Source organism: Gopherus evgoodei, chromosome 2, assembly GCF_007399415.2.
Source record: "Gopherus evgoodei ecotype Sinaloan lineage chromosome 2, rGopEvg1_v1.p, whole genome shotgun sequence".
In the NCBI taxonomy this organism is placed as follows: Eukaryota; Metazoa; Chordata; order Testudines; family Testudinidae; genus Gopherus; species Gopherus evgoodei.
In genome coordinates, this window is record NC_044323.1 from 117,832,072 (window position 1) to 117,851,674 (window position 19,603).

The window sequence follows — 19,603 nt, forward strand, 5'->3', positions numbered from 1 at the left end:
AGGTAGCCAGCGATTCAAAGGGCTGTCGCCTTAGCTTTGCTAATACCAGACCTAAATTTAAGGGGGAACAGGATCCTCTATTTGGGGGTATAGATGGTTCAGACCCATCAAAAACTGACTTTGGACTGGAGAAAAGTAAGCAATTAGCAATCAGAGGATGGAAAACTGAGATAGCTGCTAGTTCCTGATGGAACTAATGCCAAGACCTTGCTGCTTCAGGTATAACACATAGTGCAGCACATGTTGTATTGGAGCCCAGACAGACCAGCACTTTTTGCTGAGACCAGGAGAATCTTTTCTATTTCAACAGGTACATGTATCTAGTAGAAAGTTTTCTGCTATTTAGGAGGATGTTTTGCACGTTGCTTGAACAGATATTCTTGTGTGTGTGTGGTGTTAGCCATAGAGCATCCAGCTGAAAGATGAAGGACGTGCCCATGGACCTGAGAGATCAGATCTGCTTCTGGTGGTAATGAAACCCTGGTTGAGAAGCTGACCAGAGTGGAAAACCAATGCTGGCGAGGCCATGCCAGTGCTATGGAGGATCATGTGAGCATGGCCCTGTTTGATTTTTAACACTGCACAGGAGTGGAACCAGAGGGTAGACATACGTGACAATGTCTTTCCAGAGCATCGGGAAGGTGTCCATTAGAGTCTCTGAATGGTGACATGCTCATGAACAAAATTGGTGACACTTCCTGTTGCGCTGGGATGCAAACAGGTCTATGTGTGGGAGGGAGAATCACCCCAAGCTTGAAAAATGTATCTGGCCATATCTGGATTGAGATCACTCGCAGTGACTGGTGAAAGATCTCCTCATTCAGTTTGCCAGACTGTTCTGGACACATGGTAGGTGGGAGACTCTGAGGTGGATTGAGCTGATGATGCAAAACACTATTGCTGATTGGCACAGAAGTGTCAATCTTGCCCCTCCCTGGCTGTTCACATAGAACATCACCGTGGTGTTGACCAGAAGAACTAGCAAATTTCTTGGGAGAGGAAAGCATGTCAAGCTTGATGAATGGCTCTCAACTCTTACGTTTATATGGAGAGCCAAATCTTGGCCAGACCACAGACCTGAAACCTGTAGAATCCGCAGGTGAACTCCCCAACCTTGAGTGGAAGCACCTGTAACCAGAGACAAAGTAGGATGTGGGGAAACAAAGCGGTACTCCCATAAGTATGTTGGTTGGATCCATTCACCAGTCAAAAGAGGCTAAGACTTCTGTGGGCAGTTAAACCAATGTGTCCAGTGAATGATGAACTGGGGAATGCACCACACTCAACCAGTTCTGCAACTTAGTGAAATACAGCCTGGCATGCCAAACCACATACGTACATGAAGCTACAAGGTCCAGAAGCCTGTGGCAATTCTGTGCTGTCGTGGTGGGATGGACCTTCAGGTGTAATGAAATGTCTGGAGGAACGCCCTGGCTTCTGTGGAATCCAAGAGAGCTGCTATAGGCTCTATTCTCTGAACAGGTGAGAGGATTGACTTTTCTTCACTGATCAGCAAAGCCGGTAGACTGGATCTTGGCCATGCTGGGTATCATTTGGCTCTTGGAAATGACTCTCACCAACCAGTCATCCAGCCGTGGAAACACCTGATTTTCTCATGAACACAGCCACTTGCCATGCACTTTGTAAAACAGGAGGTCGCAGACGGCCCAAATGGCAGAACTGCAAACTGACAGTGGGATTAGTAAATCTGAGGAATTTCCTGTGCCTTTCATGTATTGCCACTCATGAAAACACTCATCCTTTAAGTTAAGTGCAGAATACCAGTCAGCAGGATCCATAGAGGGGATAATCAGAGTGACCATGTGAAACAATTTTCTTTTTGTGCTTGTTCAGCTCTAGCAAGTTCAGAATGGATCTGAGAAGCCCTTTTGCTTTTTGAATTAGGTAGCAGTGAGAAAAAAACCCTTTCCTCTGTAAAAAGGAGGAAATTCCTCTATAGGAGGAGAGACTGCACCTCCCAAAGAACTTCCTCATTAAAGTGGTCCCAAAAGAGGGACAGGAAAAGGAGTGAGGATAGAAATAAACTCAAGAGTGTATCCCAGCTCCATCGTGCCTGAGACCCACTGGCCATAGTGATATGGCTTCAAGCACTTAGGAAGTGGGATACTGTGTTGGAAAAAACAGAGGCAGGAGAAACTGATACTACAAACGGGTAAGTGACTCTCAGCAAGAACGTCAAACTGACTGCTTGGTGTTTCAAAGCTATCTGGATAACGATCTCACCGTGGCTGAAAAGAAAGGAAGAGGTGGTCTCCTCCTGTAACTTTTCCCTTTCCTTCTAGATTGGTCCTGGTGCCAAGACATACCAAAATAAAAATGGTGATACTGCCGTGGATAGAGCTGCTGCTTCTTTGGGAGGGGAGTATAAATATCCAAAGACTTGAATATAGCCCTAGAGTCTTTAAGGTAATGAAGCACGTCATTGGCCTGCTATGAAAAAACCTCTGTCCCTCAAAAGAGATATCCTGAAAGGTCTGTTGGATCTCCTGAGGAGGACTCGATGACTGGAGCCAGAAACATCTGTGCACTGTAATGGCCAATATCATGGCTCTGGCAGCAGAATCAACAGCATACAATGCAGCCTGAAGCAAGGTCCTGGTTACCAACTTTCCTTTGCCAGAAGCTCTTGTCTGGCCTCCCCATGTAACTTCTCTACAAATGTTAAAACATTGCCCAGTGGCAGAAATTATGATATCCCAGCAATGCTTGCTGATTAGAAATCTGGAGTTGCTGTCCAGCTGTTGAATAAGCTTTCCTGCCAAAAGATCAAGCGTCTTTGCATCTTTTGATTTTGGGGTAGATAGCTGCTAACACCATGGTCAGTGGGTGAGACCAAAGACCCTGGGGATGGGAAGGTGTGATGAGGTATACAAACCCCACACTTTAAGGCTGCTCTGGGCTCAGCCAGCCCTGCCCGCCATACCTACAAGAGATGCACAGACTGGAGGAGTTAAAAGGGAGCAGAACAGCTCACTTATGGGCAGGCCAGGGAAGAAAAAGGGCCATTATCTTGCAGCTCTTAAGGGAAGGGCTGAGGGAAGGCAGGATCTCTTTCTCAGCAACTGCTTGAAGTTTCCTCCCTGAAGAAAGGGAGGACCTGCTTCTGATAGACCCTGAGAGGGAGGCATTTCCTCTCTCACCTACTAACCCAGTTTATCTGTGTTGATTCCCATGTTTTGTTTAGGGAGTGCCCCTGAAGGGGAGAGATTTAGAACCGGTCTGGCTGGAGGCCCCAAGCATGAGAGGATGCAGCTGCTGCCCCAAGAGGGAGAGAGCTGCCATGCCATATCCAACCGTGAAGCGGTGCCGGGCAGTGAGCTGACTCCCTTCACACTGTCTTGTTACAGACTGCGAACTTTGGACAATAGTGGGGTGGTAGGAAGTGGTTCAAGGAGGGCACCTTTAAAGTGCTCCTGGGTGTCAGAAGCTCAGGCTCAGAGGCTTGCATGCCCCCAGACTAGCGTGATCAGGGAGAGCTGCTGCTAAGCCTGATGCCTGCCCCAATGGGCAGGCTGGGGGCGGTACGGGCAGGCTGGGGGCGGTACAGCCATGCTGGAGGAGCTGCCTGTGCAGGGCGCTGGCTCCTGTGAGCGACAACCTGACAGGTCACTGCTTTCACCGTGGCCATTCCCGGTAGAGCCCTGCAACTCCTCAGATATCCAATTTATATCCACGGATATAAATTTGCTATCTGCACAGAGCTCTAGCCCAGGCTACCTCACCAAATCCTGCCCCCTGCATGTCAAAGGGCCTATGCCCTGACCACTAGGCAACATTCCGCTTGAGTGAAGACCATCAAATGAGGTGTAAAATGTTCAGTCCCCTCTAAGGGGACACAATACCGCACTCAAGACCTTTTTGCTGTAGGAGACAGTGAAGATGGTGTTTACCAAAATACTTTTTTGGGCTCCAGAATAGCCTCAAATGAGGACTGCCACTTGAGAAAGCACCACAGATCTCAAGATATGAGCCAATCTGTGTGTGGCCTCCTGAACCACTTCCACCTGGATATCTTGGGAGGAAGGCACCCACTTCAAAAGGTTCTGGTGGGCCCCAGTGAAGAAGCACAAGACATAACCACCTCGTCGGGCAATGAGGAGGAGGAACCCAAGACAAGATGAGGTAGAGCTTCCCCCAGTTCCTCCAAAGGGGGGATTCACTGAGGCAGACTGCTCACGTTCGGTACCGAGCCTGCTACTGGGAGCAGCTTCAGCCATGCAGGATCACATCATCTATTGGAAGACGTAAAGGGCAGATGGTCCAGAGATAGTTTTGAGGCAGGAGGAAACCCACATGGGTTCCAATATAGCCATCGATATGGCACTGGAGCTCAACTTCTTCCCAACCATGTTTACTAGCCGACCAAAGGAAGGCTCCACTAGATACCAGAGGTTAAAGCCTCTCGAAGAGGAGCAGTGGCTTATGTGATGTGGATGCGACACACAAGATCCGACTTCCCCGTTGGACAATGAACTTTAGTCATCCAGTCAGGTAGCTACAGTGTCTCTTGGTGCCAGGGAGTAGTGACGGGAGTCCGGAGAGGAGGCTGGCATTACAGAAATCATAAGCTGGCTTGCCTCTCGATGGCACTGCATGAGTGGGTTCCAGATTGTCTGGAGGTAGCAGCGTTACTGGGTGCAGAACTCTAGTAGCCAGCAAATCCATGTGAGTGTCCATCAGTTCCGGGAGAGACGTCTCTTGGTCTGCCAGTCATGCCAGCACTCAGCAGGTATATGCCTCAAGTGTTGACAGCACCAGGAGATTCTGTTGCTGCTACTGCTGAGCCAAAGACGACGGCACTGCTGAACAGGATGGTGCTCCACTTAGAGGTTGATCTCAATCGCTGAAGTCGACGAGCTCTCTTGAGGTGGTATCTGTACCACAGAGTGCCTGAGCATTATGCATACTCCTTTCTCCTTCCCAACTTGATTGCTGGAGTTCAGTGCCAGAGACCTTGATTTCCTGGATGATCGGTCTCTGGATGCAGTCCTCCGATGCTACTTCTTCAGTACCAGAGAAGGAGATTGGCACAGACTCAGCCTGGGGCGGGGACACTCCTGACTAAAGCAGAGTTGTGCAGTGCCTGCCCTGAACGGGAAGCCTCTGAGGGTGGGCACAGGGCTGCCTCCATAAGAAGGTACTTCCCTGTCTTTTTTGGGCTAAGTCCCTGTAGATTTGGCATCTTTCTCTGATGAGACCTTTTTCTAGGTACTTCAGGCACCAATAGTGCAGGCTGTTGACCAGAACTGTCTTCTTACATGCATTGTAAAGTTTGAAACGCAGGGACCAAGGCAAGCCCTGGCATTGGTTCCAAAAACTGAAAGGAACGTAAATGTACGTTAGTAAAAAAGGAAACCTATTAGTAGAAAAAAACCCACTACACTAAGATTGTATACTATCAACTATTGACAAGTACCAACTACATACAATAAAAATACTGAGATAGAGGAAAACACTTGCAGTAGCAAGGTAGAATGCTCTGACAACAGTCACAGGCGGTAAGATGGAACTGGAGGCAGCTCTTCCCTTTATACTATCCCACAGCAGCGTAAGTAAGCAGAGGGCATATGTGCTTTCTTGATGGGAATTGCTGAGTGAAAAATCTCCAATGCTAGTGCACTAAGCAAGCACACACCGGAAGTGGAATGGACATGTGCAATCACTTGAAGTTTATTTTTTTATTATTATTATTCCAGGGTTTGTCTACACATTGAGTTATTCTTGAATAACTCCACATGGGGACATTTATTCTTGAAAAAGAGTGCCTTGTTCTGGGTTAGCTTATTCTATTTTCAAAGCTATTATGGCTTTAAATTCACATCCTACCTTAATATAAATTAATTATTAAGTGCAGTCAAGCCCTTAAATAGCATGGGGAAATAAACAATTGGAACAGCTCAGAGATGTGGTAAATTCTCTATCATTAAGAGTTGCAGGGCTTATCTACATTTGAAATGCTACAGCAACACAGCTGCATGGCTGCAGTACTTCAGTGTATGCTGATGGGAAGGGTTCTCCTATCAGAGCAGATACCATCTTCCTCAAAAGGTAGTAGCGAGGCTGACAGAAGAATTCTTCCGTTATCTATCTATGCTGGGGGCTAGGTCGTCCTGACTATGCTGTTCAGGGGTGTGGATTTTTCCCATCTCCGAGCAATGTAGTTAAGCCAAATTAATCTCAGTCAAAAACACGGGTCTTTCTAAAAGACATGCTCTAGTTCAACCATATGTATGGGGCTGGATGCAGGAATCACTTCATGAAATTCCATGGCCTGTGTTATGTATGAGTTCAGTTTAGATAGTCAAAATGGTTTCTTCTGACCTTAAAATTTGAGAATCTATGGAGTTACATATTTCCCCTTATATATATATATCCATCCAATAATGAACACAAAAATGATTGATGCCAGATACCTATACCACACACACATTCTTGAGGGAAGTAATGTCTAAAAGACGTATTGAACTGAACTTTATTAAAATGGATTTCCATCCAATAGTCCTGAGCAAATATATCTTCTAACATGGCTCCCAGAATCGACTGAAAGGAAAAGCCAGCCAAAAGATGCCTAGAATGTGCATCCCTGGATTGCCACAGGAGATACAATGGAGATCTCTTTTCAAATTATACTGCACCTGACAGAAGCACATACTCTAGTTGTGTTACATTTTATTCAGGGAAGCAGGACCATCAACCCAACTTTCAGAAAGTACCATTGTATCTAATGACAAGTGGCCAGGACCTCCATTTTACTCCATCTGCAATATGGCATCTTCAGTAGCTCAGCAGTCCCTTGACACCACCAGAAGGAACCATTTTGGACTATCTAAACTGAACTCCTACATAACAGGGCCAAGGTGTTCCTTTAAGGTCTCCTCTTGAGTTCTGAGCTGATGAGTACATCACTGAAAAACCTGGCTTCAGTGTTCAGTACAACAATCTGATCTGTGGTATCTACTTGCAAAAGTCCATGTAAACTTCCATGTCTTGTGTTAAATGCCTGAAAGCTCTTCCCCTCCCACCCACTGCTTCCTGTAAAATCTCATTCTAAAATGGCATGAAAGGATTCAAAAGGAAAAGCCTTGAGTGAGCCAGTCAAATGTTTTAGCTGAACATCTGGGACTTGATCCTCAGTGTTACATAGGTCACTTTGCCACAACAGCATCACAAAAATGACTTTAAAGCTGCCCTAAAGTGGCAGCTGAGGATTCCCCTGGTGTAGCAGTGATCCTGCACCAATCCTAAGCGTGCTCCAGGATTGCAAGTGGTGAGAAACAGTGTAACCACCACTGGGGTGTACTGAACTCAGGTGAACTTGAGACTGGAGCTTCTACGACACTACCTTTGAGCCACACACACTGGCACAGTTGCATAAAAATAACCCAAGCTCAAAAAGATCCATCTGCTAAGAAGTGGAGATGTAGAAAGAGCAGAAAGAAAATCAGAGGAGAAAGTCCTAACAGATTAAAAAATACTAAGTCCAGCTAGTTAGTTAGAGGAGGAATGACAGTCTCATGGCTAGAGCACAGGCCTGTGTGTCAGATTTGGGTTCTCTTCTTAAATCTGCCACATACAGTACTTCCTTAATATTTCCATGCTGCACAAGAGTGTTGTGAGGGTTAATTAATTAATGCTTGTGAAGTGTGTTGAAATCCTCTGATGCAAAATATTAATATGAGATTTAACAGGTACATGGCCAAAGAATATTATGCTTGTGCCAGCTGCCAAGTGAGTTCATAAGAAGCACATTCTTGAACCTTTCCTTAGGGCAAAGACAAGTCAGTTAAATGAGTATAGATAGAGGCTTGGAGTAGAAGCAGAGTTTGTCCCAGGTTCACCCAGTGAGTGGACTGAAGAACTGCGTGCTTTGCTCAATTCAATTCACCTCATACAGTACGACTTCTTGTTCAGCCAATCACTCAGACAAACAAGTTTGGTTACATTTGCAGGAGATAATACTGCCTGCTTCTTGTTTACAGTGTCACCTGAAAGCGAGAACAAGCATTCGCATGGCACTGTTGTAGCCAGCACTGAAAGGTATTTATGTTACGCTAAACATTCGTATGCCCCTTCGGCTTTGACTTTTAGGCTCTAAAGTTTTACACTGTTTTGGTTTTGAGTGCAGTTATGTAAAAAAAAAAATAAAAAAAAATCTACATTTCTAAATTGCACTTTCACAACAAAGATTGCACTATAGTACTTGTAAGAGTGAATTGAAAAATACTATTTTTTAAATTTTTTACAGTGCAAATATTTGTAATAAAGTAATATAAAGTGAGCACTGAACACTTTGCATTCTGTGCTGTAATTGAAATCAATATATTTGAAAATGTAGAAAAATATAAAAAATATTTATAATAAATTTAAACTGATATTCTATTATTAACAGTGCAATTAAAATGGCAATTAATCGCTACAATTTTTTAAATCTCATGATTAAATGGAATTATTTTTTTTAATCGTTTGACAGCCCTAAATTATATTACTACTAATAGAAAGAACTCGTGGAATTCAGACAAAGTAAAAATGGATTCCTTACAACTTCATGTAATACTGGTAAAAGAGTCCATAAACAATTGGTTTTATTTAAGCCATACTATTTTCAATCACTGAATTGTTAAAACGAACAGATTGCATCACACCAGCAGAACAATGCCAGTTCCACTCAGAATGTTCCAAATCACAGAAAAGTTTAATAAACTCAAGTGACAAAACTAGCGATATTACAGGTATTAAAAAAAGAAGAGTTTCCATATGAAGAAATAAACATTTCAAATTTTTTTCTTGTTCAATAAGAACACAAAAATGTGAGATTTTTCTCAATTTAAGTATGTTCTGAGATTTATCAGTGCTGGCTTGCAGTGTTTTAAAATACTGCTAGGTAGACATGGCTACATGCTATATTGTCCATAAACAGATTTCTTACACACCAAGCTAATGTAAAAGCACTATTTTCATGCTGAGAAAGAATAAATGGTTTGCCCAAACAGCCAGATACAAATGCTTTCTTTTCTGTAAGTCTTACCTGACCAGGTGCTACATCAGTTGGATCTGGGCCATGATGAAATTCTCTGTGCAATTTTCCGGAGTGTAAATCTAGTACAAATTGTTTGAGTTTACCTGGAATTCTGAAAAAAATACACCCCCCAGTGAACATATGATAAATAAGCACACAATCTTCAACAGAAAAGTAAAGTGTGTGTGTGTGTGTGTGTGTGTGTGTGTGTGTGTGTGTGTGTGTGTATATATATATAAAAATTCAGAATAAGTCCAGAAAAATCTCGTTAACCTGCATGTGTAACTTAATTAAAACAAACTGGCATTTTATTAAAACATTTTTTTATTAAAAATAAATTTTATATATATATACACACACATATTTTTAATAAGAAAAAATGTTTTAATAAAATGCCAGTTTGTTTTAATTAAGTTACACATGCAGGTTAACCTGATTTTTCAGCACTTATTCTGAATTTTACAATTCTGACACCTACAATCTTAACTACTGAGGCTTGCATACAAAATAGTAATTCTCTCATGCTACATCCCTGCCATTCCTCAGGGCTTGCTTTCTGCTTCCCATATTGTTTAGAGTAGCCCACATTTCTCCTGTGCATCAGATACAGTATGTTCACTTTAAGTGATTAATTTATGGTAGAAAGCTAACTGGATGGTACGCTTGTGTTAAACTATTCTACCAGCTTTTTTTCTTCTTTTCTGCTATCTCCTGAGTGCACAGCAAGTATTTCTTCCCTTCAATAATTCCCACAGAGTTGTCCTAGCCAATAACTTCATTGTATGCTCAATTCAGCTCTGCACTACCCACACTGCAGAAGAGAACAGCAGGTTCCAGTATGATTTCAAACCTGACAGCAGAATTTGATGTGGCTGGATAGCCAAAGAGCACTATTATAAAGGCAAGGGCAGCTTTCCAGTTTGCCCTTGGAGCAGTTCCTCTCTAAAATCAGACCCTGTACAACAGAACAGCTGGGCTTGCAAATTACTGAGATGCTTTAAGATTTCACCTTGTATTTTAAAAACCATGAACTGTTCACAAGGTCACTTCTGACATATCTAGATGTCTCCGAAGTTCACCTTTATCCTATGGGACTGTCTATGAACCTGCCAATTTCCCTCATTTATATCAGACAAATGCATTATCCTTACTGATTGTTGACACAAGCAGCAGCTGTTACTAGTCAGATACAGACCATGAAGCAGAGGAAAGAAAGGTGTTTTTGAAAAGACAAAAAAGACCTTATAATAGTTGGAAGTGAACTACAAATCCACATGAAAGCTATAACTGATAATTATGTACATAACCTATTATAGCCGTGTTTAAATTTAAACTATTATCAGTCTAAAGCAAATTGCTTACAAAGTGTTTTGTTAAAAACCAATTGTGTGTGTTGTGAACATGCTACTCTGCACAAAATATTCATAAGAGTGCAATAGTAAATGTAACAAAAACAGTTTTAGGATTTTACTATTAATCAAAATGCACTATGGCTTGTATTATATTATAGGCAGATTACATTATGAATAAATCTGCTGGAATTTGGATGAGAAACTGGCAATGATCACCAGATTTCTGCCAAACTCAGCTGCAACATTGCGTGGTGGGGCTCCAGAATAAGACACTGAGAGGTCAGGAAGCCTGATTGCAATGTTTACATCAGTGGTTCTCAAATGTTTGTACTGGTGACCCCTTTCACATAACAAAGCTCTGAGTGCGACCCGCCCCCCTTATAAATTATAAACACTTTTAAATATATTTAACACTATTATAAATGCTGGAGGCAAAGCGGGGTTTGGGGTGGAGGCTGACAGCTTGGGACCCCCAATGTAAGAAACTTGCGACCTAAGGGGTCCCGACCCCCAGTTTGAGAACCCCTAGTTTACACCATTCCATGGAATCTACAGTACAAGCAACCAAAGGTTTTGCCAGATACAATGATTTCTTGCTAGCCACAGTGTCTGTGGTCATCATTGCTAACAGATTCCATTCACATTTGGTCCTAGCAAAGGCTTGCAGTGGATGTTAAAGTTTGAATAGGTACAATGGGCCTCAAGCAAGTGTATGAACACAGTATTACAGTGACTGCTTACTCAGTTCACATCATTTGCATGCATAAATACATAATTTGCATCAACATAGCAACTGCACATCCAAATTAGCTGTGCAGCTGTATGCATGCACTTTAGTAAAATCAAACCATGACTATCCAGTCACCACACTTGGCAACATATTTCCATTTTTTTTTGACATGTTACATCGAATACAACTCTTAAGAAGAGCTGGATTTTTTGGCCAGATTAAATACAAACAGAAGATCATCATATCCTCACTGTTCTTCCAGTTATCTCTAAAATTAAAAGATATCAGGACAAATCCTTTGGTTTAAATTGTCATAGTTCTGCTGAAGCCAATAGAGCTATGAGAGTTTACATCAGCTGAGGGTCTGCCCTCTGGTGCCAGACCTCTAGGAAACCAGCTCAGAGCTGACAGTCACTTTATCATCAAACATCAGTTCCCTTTAGAAGAGTTTGTACAAGTCTCTCATTCAGTATTGCACGTCTGTTAGCTGGAGAGCCCTCATATGACTTTTCATTTTGGACCTATGGAGTAACAGAAACCTTGCCTGTGCAAGACAAAGGGTCCTGTGGTGAACCCTTACTTTTATTTAGATATGTGTGGAATAGGTGTTGAATAAGTTTGGAGCATAAATTATTTCCTATTCATTAAGCCCAGACTGTATACTCTATGCTGCTCAAAACAGTATAAAAATCAGCTCCTAAGATAACAAATAGGAAACTAAACAGGTACATGGATAAAGCTAACAGTGATTAACAAAAAAGTATGGTTTTGTGACAGCAATTCAATGATACAAGTCACACACAGTCTGCTCACTCACTATGCAGGGTTGATGGAGAGATGCCCTTCAGCGGCTTTTGCCAACATTATGCGCGAAAGCTCACAGTGATATAGAGGGCAGGTAGATAGGTGTGGCATAACATAGGAAAAACTATGCATAAATTTGCTTGCATAAATTTCATGTTGATTTATTTATTTATTTATTGCAATTTATAACTTATAAAGAGGTACTCAAACTGGCACTCTGGGCACCGTGGATGTTACTGAAAGCAACAATACAACAAGCAGCAAGTCCCCTGAAAATCTCCAGCAAAATCTTCCTCAACACAATCCGGATTTTCACCATCAAACTTCCACTCCCCATAAACTATCAGTCCCGCCAGGGCCCAATCCCTTCACCCAGTTGGCTACAAAAAAGGCTTTACAGTGGGCCCCTCAGAGATGATGCTCTAGTGCCAGTCACCTCTCTCTATTCAACTGAGGAGGATCTAGCACAGAGGTAGGCAACCTATGGCACAGGTGCTGAAGGCAGCACGTGAGCTGATTTTCAGTGGCACTCACACTGCCTGGGTCCTGGCCACCAGTCCGGGGGGCTCTACATTCTAATTTAATTTTAAATGAAGCTTCTTAAAACATTTAAAAAACCTTATTTATTTTACATACAACAATAGTTTAGTTAGATATTATAGACTTACAGAAAGAGACCTTCTAAAAAGGTTAAAATATATTACTAGCACGTGAAACCTTAAATTAAAGTGAACAAATGAAGACTTGGCACACCACTTCTGAAAGTATCAGAGGGGTAGCTATGTTTGCTGCTTTTACAGATCCAGACTAAGAGTCCTGTGGCACCTTATAGACTAACAGACGTTTTGGAGCATGAGCTTTCGTGGGTGAATACCCACTTCATCAGATGCATGTAACAAAGTGGGTATTCACCCACGAAAGCTCATGCTCCAAAACGTCTGTTAGTCTATAAGGTGCCACAGGATTCTTTGCTGCCTTCACACTTCTGAAAGGTTGCCGACCCTTCATCTAGCATAAGCATCTTTGCTGATCACTGTTGTGGCAGCGTGAGAGAGAGAGAGAGAGAGAGATGGTCTCTCAAGTAGGTGTCAAACCACCTAGTTAGAAATACCACTGTATTTAGAAAAAAACTGAAGCACATGGATTAAATTGATAATCCATCTATTTTATACATTTTAGGCAGATATTGTCCCAACAAATCAGCCATATTCCACTGACTATGAAGGCAGAATATCTGGTGGGAACCCATGTAAAAGGGACTTCCCCACCAAGGGTCCATGACTAGCTCAGGAATGTCAAAGTTGCAGAAGAGAAAAACAGATGGCGACAGATTGGAGGATTCTTACCACTGAATATTTTATACATATTAATTGCACAATACATCAGTTAAATATTTTATTCACTGCTCAAAAACTTTCCAAAGAAAACTGATGTTTCTACATCGGCAGTAGAGGTACCACAGGACTAAGAAATATGAAGGATAGTTGAGGAACTAGAACTTGCAGCAGCATTTAAAACTTGGGGCCAGCTTCTCAGCTACTGTGTATCAGCACAGACCCTATGCCCCCAACCTCAGCTAATAAAATATTTTAACTACTTCCTGTCATGCAATATTGGTTACAGCATTTAAACAAATGTATTTCTTTGCCTCGCCACAAGACGATATGATTTGCAAAAGAAAGGAAGGGTTTACTTACGCTAAATCACTGAAGTCTGGAAAGACATACATGTGTCTAAAACTGTCAATAGCAATAACAGGACAGTCTGCTGGAGTCTTCTGAATATGAAGGAGTGGGTGTCTGAACTTATCACAATCAGCATGCAAAAAGTTTATTGTACCTTAAAAATGAGAATATAGACCAAAATTTACATTAGATATTTGAATGTGAAAATATTAAGGTGTTGGTAAATTTATGAATAAAATCTGAGGGATTATGGACATTACAGTAACAAACACGGATGAAGGAATGAATTTAAACAAGCAAACACTAAAACAAAAAAAATTTTCTGAGAAATTTTTTTGGTTATAATATAGGTTACAAAATTTAGGTTTATACGTCATAAAAATTCAACTATATGAATCCCAGATATAAAATAAGCATTTCTGAAGTAACTGTATCATAAATATTTTGTATTTCTATTTCAGTAGTGCCCAGAGGAGCCAAAGGTTCAGGGCCTCTTTGTGCTAAGCTCTATAGAAGCAAACATGGTCCCCTTGCCCTGAAGAGCTTTAAAATTAGAGTGCTGCTCTAACTATTTATGCAATTTTTAGCATCTGGCTGAATGAAAAATGTTAGTATGCCTACAAAGTGACAGGGTAAGGCAATAATAATTAGTGACCTTTTTCACTTATTAATTGTCGTGCCACTTCCTGCTGGAATTTTTCTAAACTCTCCAAATCATCTTTCATGTGGAAAAGTATAAGAAAAGGAAGGCCTTCTTCTGTCAATTCCTGCAGAAAAAAAAAAAAAAAAAGATATCAAACGAGAAACACACCTGACTTCTTCCAATACACAACATATATTTTATGCAATTCTAATGATATTTCTAGTTAGGTAGGACCTCAAACTTTACAACCAGTTGATAGAAGAGGAGAGGGGGCTGGGGGAGGGATAGCTCAGTGGTTTGAGAATTGGCCTGCTAAACCCAGGGTTGTGAGTTCAGTCCTTGAGGGGGCCACTTAGGGATCTGGGGCAAAAATCAGTACTTGGTCCTGCTATGAAGGCAGGGGGCGGGGCTCAATGACCTTTCAAGGTCCCTTCCAGTTCTAGGAGATAGGTGTATCTCCAATTATACATACGTATTAGGATAGTCACTAATGAGGCAGGAGACATAATACAAAAGAATTAATAAGAGCTTTAACTAAACTGCAGTACAATTTACAACCAGGTACAAAATAAAGTAACTGCCGCCTCAACCTTGCAAAACAAAGAACCTACACAACCCCATATCTCATTGATTTTGCAACCTTACTGGCCAATACCAACCATTTCGTTCTTCAGTATCTAAATTGACTAGTAGTCAACTTTCAGATTTATTTCAATCTACTGGTGATCTTTAAAGCCCTAAATAACTTGGGATTCGCTTATCTGAAACATTACCTATACCCCATCACAACAGTTTAGACCTTCTTGGAGGCGCTTGCTCTTTATTTCCAGGGTGAATCTCTCTGCAGATGGTGTTCAGGCTGTCTTAGTAGAGGGCATAAACTTTCAGAATTGACTCCTTCAGTTTACCAGAGCACAAGTTCAGCTAACTTGAGGGTATAATGCAAGACTTACTCAGTTTATCCTTCCTTTGATTTTATTCCCCCATCCCTGCACATTTTTTTCTTTACATGATTGCTGTTTTGTACAGGTGGGAGAGCTCATTTTGTGCCTATGTGATCAAATTTTTACGTACATTTTGTAAGACTACCCTATGGTATGTTATCCAGTGCTTTGCCCATCATTAAATGACTTAAGCAATGATGCCTCCACTGTCTCCTCTGGGAATTACACAAATTTATAGATATCAATATGACTGTTCTACAAATTTATAGATCTCCTTATTAGGTAATGAATGATTCCTTTGGAGGTTGCTTTTTTAAAATGGTGTGCCTGAACTCAATTAACTTTGAGATAAATCCCTTTTCTAACATATACTCCTAGTTTATATTCTCTGCTTTCCTTAGACTTTGAGAATACTTTGCCCATTCTACCACCAAATCTAACAATCTCTTGGGACATATTTTTATATGCAGACAGATGCTGTGGTAAATGCTTTACCCTGCAAGTAATTGGAAGGATTTGACTGAATATTTTTTTTCCAGGGTGAGCTAGCTGGTTGTCATCTGAACATTCAAAAAGCTCTGTTGGAGTAAGACCAAGGCTGGTCTTTTACAGGATTTTAAAAAAACTTTCTGAAAATACCTTTGTAATTCATGTAACTCCTGTTCTAATCATCATTACTACATGTCTTCTACTTTCTCTCCCATACCAAAATAGTCTCTGTATTTTAACCATGTTTGCTCCTAGTCAGTTCTATTCACGTGAGATGGCTGGGCCCTCAGTCACCCTTCATATGAGACAACAAGAAAAAGTATCTGCTTGTGCTATGATGTTTGTGGTCCCATTTCATCTCTAGCTTTTACACATTTTTCTAGAATTGAAATATGAAGTGGAGCACTTGGATATCTAGACTGAAATGTCACCTTCCCCTCCTGGCAGGGAAAAGCATCTGCTGCACTGTCCGCACATTCTATCCCTTTAATAATATATATTCAGTATATAACCAAGGTCATACTAGTAAAGTTATTTCCCTCAAATCCCTCAAAGGGCAGGTTGTCAACAGAGTTAGCTAGAAAGTCTGGAAGTGTTTGAAATATTGATGACCAGTGGGAAGTGGGAATTGCAATTCACAACCCTCCACCCCAATTATTTTGACCATCTCTAATCATTAGCAATGTTGACTTCCTTGCTTGTCTAGAAAAAAGTGAAATCTAAGGGCACCTTCATCAAAGAGATTCCTTTGGTCTTCCTGCTGACCTATCCCCAAGAATCTTGTCTTCTCTGCCAAAGGCCAGCACATGTTGCCTAACAAATGACACAAGTTACTGCAGTATTCTGAACTAAATGTCCAGTACCACTAGTGCGTACATACTGAGTTAGGTCTCCTACACACAAGTAATTTGTTCCAGTCTGACAGCACTTTTCTTCTCCCCAATACCATTTCTATTTCTAGGCTAACAAAATATCAGAGGGGTAGCCGTGTTAGTCTGAATCTGTAAAAGCTGCAAAGAGTCCTGCGGCACCTTATAGTCTAACAGACGTTTTGAAGCATGAGCTTTCGTGGGTGAATACCCACTTCATCGGATGCATGCGATGAAGTGGGTATTCACCCATGAAAGCTCATGCTCCAAAACGTCTGTTAGTCTATAAGGTGCCACAGGACTCTTTGCGGCTTAGGCTAACAAACACATCCAGAATTGGAGTTTTGTCTGTGGGATTTATTAAATGCAGTCCAACACAGGTATTATTTGGTTTGCCTTTTCAGTCTAATTCTCTACCAGGTCTGAATGATCAGCGAATGGAACAGCTGCTTCTCTCACTTTTTGAACTTCTCTCCTGCAACTGCTCTTTGTTTTTGCATGGACTGAACAGAAAGATGTTTTCCCTCCAAGGCATAACCTCCCACAGCTTTTCTGTATGTCTTCATGGAACCATTAACCCTTTCTAGAATAATCAGCAATCTGAACCCACAGTTCAGCATGTTATATCACATGGTTTCCTGTGACTTCCAAGTGTTTGCCCTTTACAAATTTAACTGCTTTCTCAACAGATAGATTAACCTGTGATCATGCTTATTTTCTTCTATTTTGAGAGATATTACTGGATCCAGCGGTATTTCTCCATTTTAAGAACAGAGAATCTCTCAGACTGGCAGAGAGCTTTAAAATGGAAGAAACTTTTTGAAGTTCAACCACTATATGTTGTCTAATGTCACAATGAATAAACCTGCTCTGAATTCCCAATTGTGTGGCCAATATGCCCATTGTATTAATCTGACATTAAAAACAGTTTAAACAAAGCAAACCAGATAAATTAATTTACCAAGACTGAGTTCAATTGAAAATTAATTTCCAATATTTTAATGTTGAACTCTTTTTATTTACATCATATTTTATAGCACATACTGGCAAGTCAAGGAAATACAGCTTAAAACATTGACGACAATGCTTCATACTTCTGCTCTAAAAATATTAGTCATTATATCCGAAATGTCTGACTACTGCGCAGTTAGAAGCAGGCAGAAGTATCAGAATTCTGGCGTGTTTGAAATTGTTTGGCTACTGGCAGCACTGAGTTTTTAAACAAATGTTGCTAAGCAAAATGTCAATTGGGAATGACTTGGGATTGTAAGTATCTGCCCAAGTAAACAGGAGTGGAGAGTCACAAGAGCAACTAGAAAAATTGGGACAGAAACTTGATACAAACTTACAATGATGAAGCTTGGTTTCTAGGGATCAGAATCTGATTTCACTGTGGGAAAAGTACACTAAAAATCCATCATGCAGTTCTAAAAATGCTAAATACCTGGCATCTTTTTACATGTTGAAATGCAAATGAAGAATTAAAAATTGTGTTTAACAGAAGTTTCTGCAGAAAAGTCTAAATGCTGATTAAAAGATTACACTTAGCATGGTCTATCACACAAAATAAGTTGTTGTCTGTCTTCTCCCCCCGTTATGTATGCTAATAGAATAATTTGAGCACAGTCAAAACTGCACAGGATACCCCACTTAGTGGAGAAAGCTAAAAAGCCCCACAAAAGAGAACATAGGATGATTCTTCAGTTTATACATCATCGTGTGGAGAACACACTGCAATATGTTAGAACTGCATTGCAGTTTTTAACAGGTGCTGTACTCTAAATGTGCTGTTTGAGTGTAGCTAATCAGCAAGTTCAATATATTTTATTTTATTTTGTATGTTTACATATAAATTATAATTTGGGGGTGCGCATACAGAAAGAGAGAAAACAGAAGGAGGCAGAGAATACAATGAAGGAAGGAAAAAAAGAAAACATTGAAAAGGGAACAGAGAAATGAATACTAAGAACCACCCAAGAAAAGATACATCTTGATTTATTAAAGGAAGAAACCGTAGTGGAAAACAGAAAGGAAAAGAAGGTCAAACAAAAGCAAGACAGATGCAGCAAGCAGTGTTGGTTGAATAAGGCTCAGCAAATATTAATAAATTGTATTCATAGAATAATTTAATATTTTTGTGGCATTTAGCCAACTCTATAGCTATTCAAATACTATTCAGCAAATACATATTAGATTAATGCTTGTGGAGGCTGGCAAATATATTCAGTTAATTTTTTTCCTGCCAATCCTATTAAGTTATATTTTATATAATTTATTAAATACAAAGATGATTGACAACATTTGTAACTTAACTGCAGTGTACAACAGTTTTATTCCTTTAAATTACTTGTGGCAACATGCCCACTGCTTTTTTCACCCTGGCTAGCAGGTATATTTTTCAAGCTTACAGTATAATAATCATGAATACTATGCATACATATAATACCTTTCACATAAGGATTTTACAGCACCTCTAAATCTCTATGCAAAAGGTCTGTTTAAGATGGGTAAACAGAAGCACAGAAAAGTTAAGTGATACACCAAGGTCGCAGCACTATACCTACACCTATATTTCAGACAACTTTATATCCACATCCCAGATCTTATGATACTTCCAAAATGAGCCACATATACTCATCTATAATCTCCTACACTCAACCAGCATATTAATTACCCATTAACCTCCCTCCAATTCCAATTTACTAAGAGCTGAGAAACAGAGTAAACAGAAAACTGAAGTGCAACTATTTTATGCAAAAGTTAAAATAAATGCAGGGAAGGTGACTGACAGGGTGTAACTGAGTTCTAGAGAGAGACAGTTTATTTTTGAAAGAGCAGATTGATGGTCAAATGAAAAAAGCAGAAGGGTGGAGAAAAACGCAATCCTTACCTCTCCATTCTCAAATGTAATCTCACGAACAAGAGGCACACATTTATCTTGCGTCCATGCATAAGTCAAATCAAAATTGGTCATAGAACCTAAGTATACCATATCTGGAGCATTTTCCTGTTTTCAAAAAATGTTTTGATTATTCTTATTTGAAAATAAG

The 19,603-nt window shown here is 40.7% G+C and overlaps 1 protein-coding gene across 1 annotated transcript in view; it reads right to left on the reverse strand.

Moving 5' to 3' along the window:
* ERP44 (endoplasmic reticulum protein 44) overlaps nucleotides 1-19,603 on the reverse strand; it is a 126,690-nt gene that overhangs the window by 4,587 nt on the left and 102,500 nt on the right. Inside the window, exons 8-11 of the mRNA XM_030551576.1 lie at nucleotides 19,444-19,560; nucleotides 14,264-14,375; nucleotides 13,621-13,762; nucleotides 9,047-9,149 (exon numbers count right to left, since the gene is read on the reverse strand). Coding sequence (XP_030407436.1) covers nucleotides 9,047-9,149; nucleotides 13,621-13,762; nucleotides 14,264-14,375; nucleotides 19,444-19,560 — 474 coding nt within the window. The remainder of the gene's footprint in view (nucleotides 1-9,046; nucleotides 9,150-13,620; nucleotides 13,763-14,263; nucleotides 14,376-19,443; nucleotides 19,561-19,603) is intronic.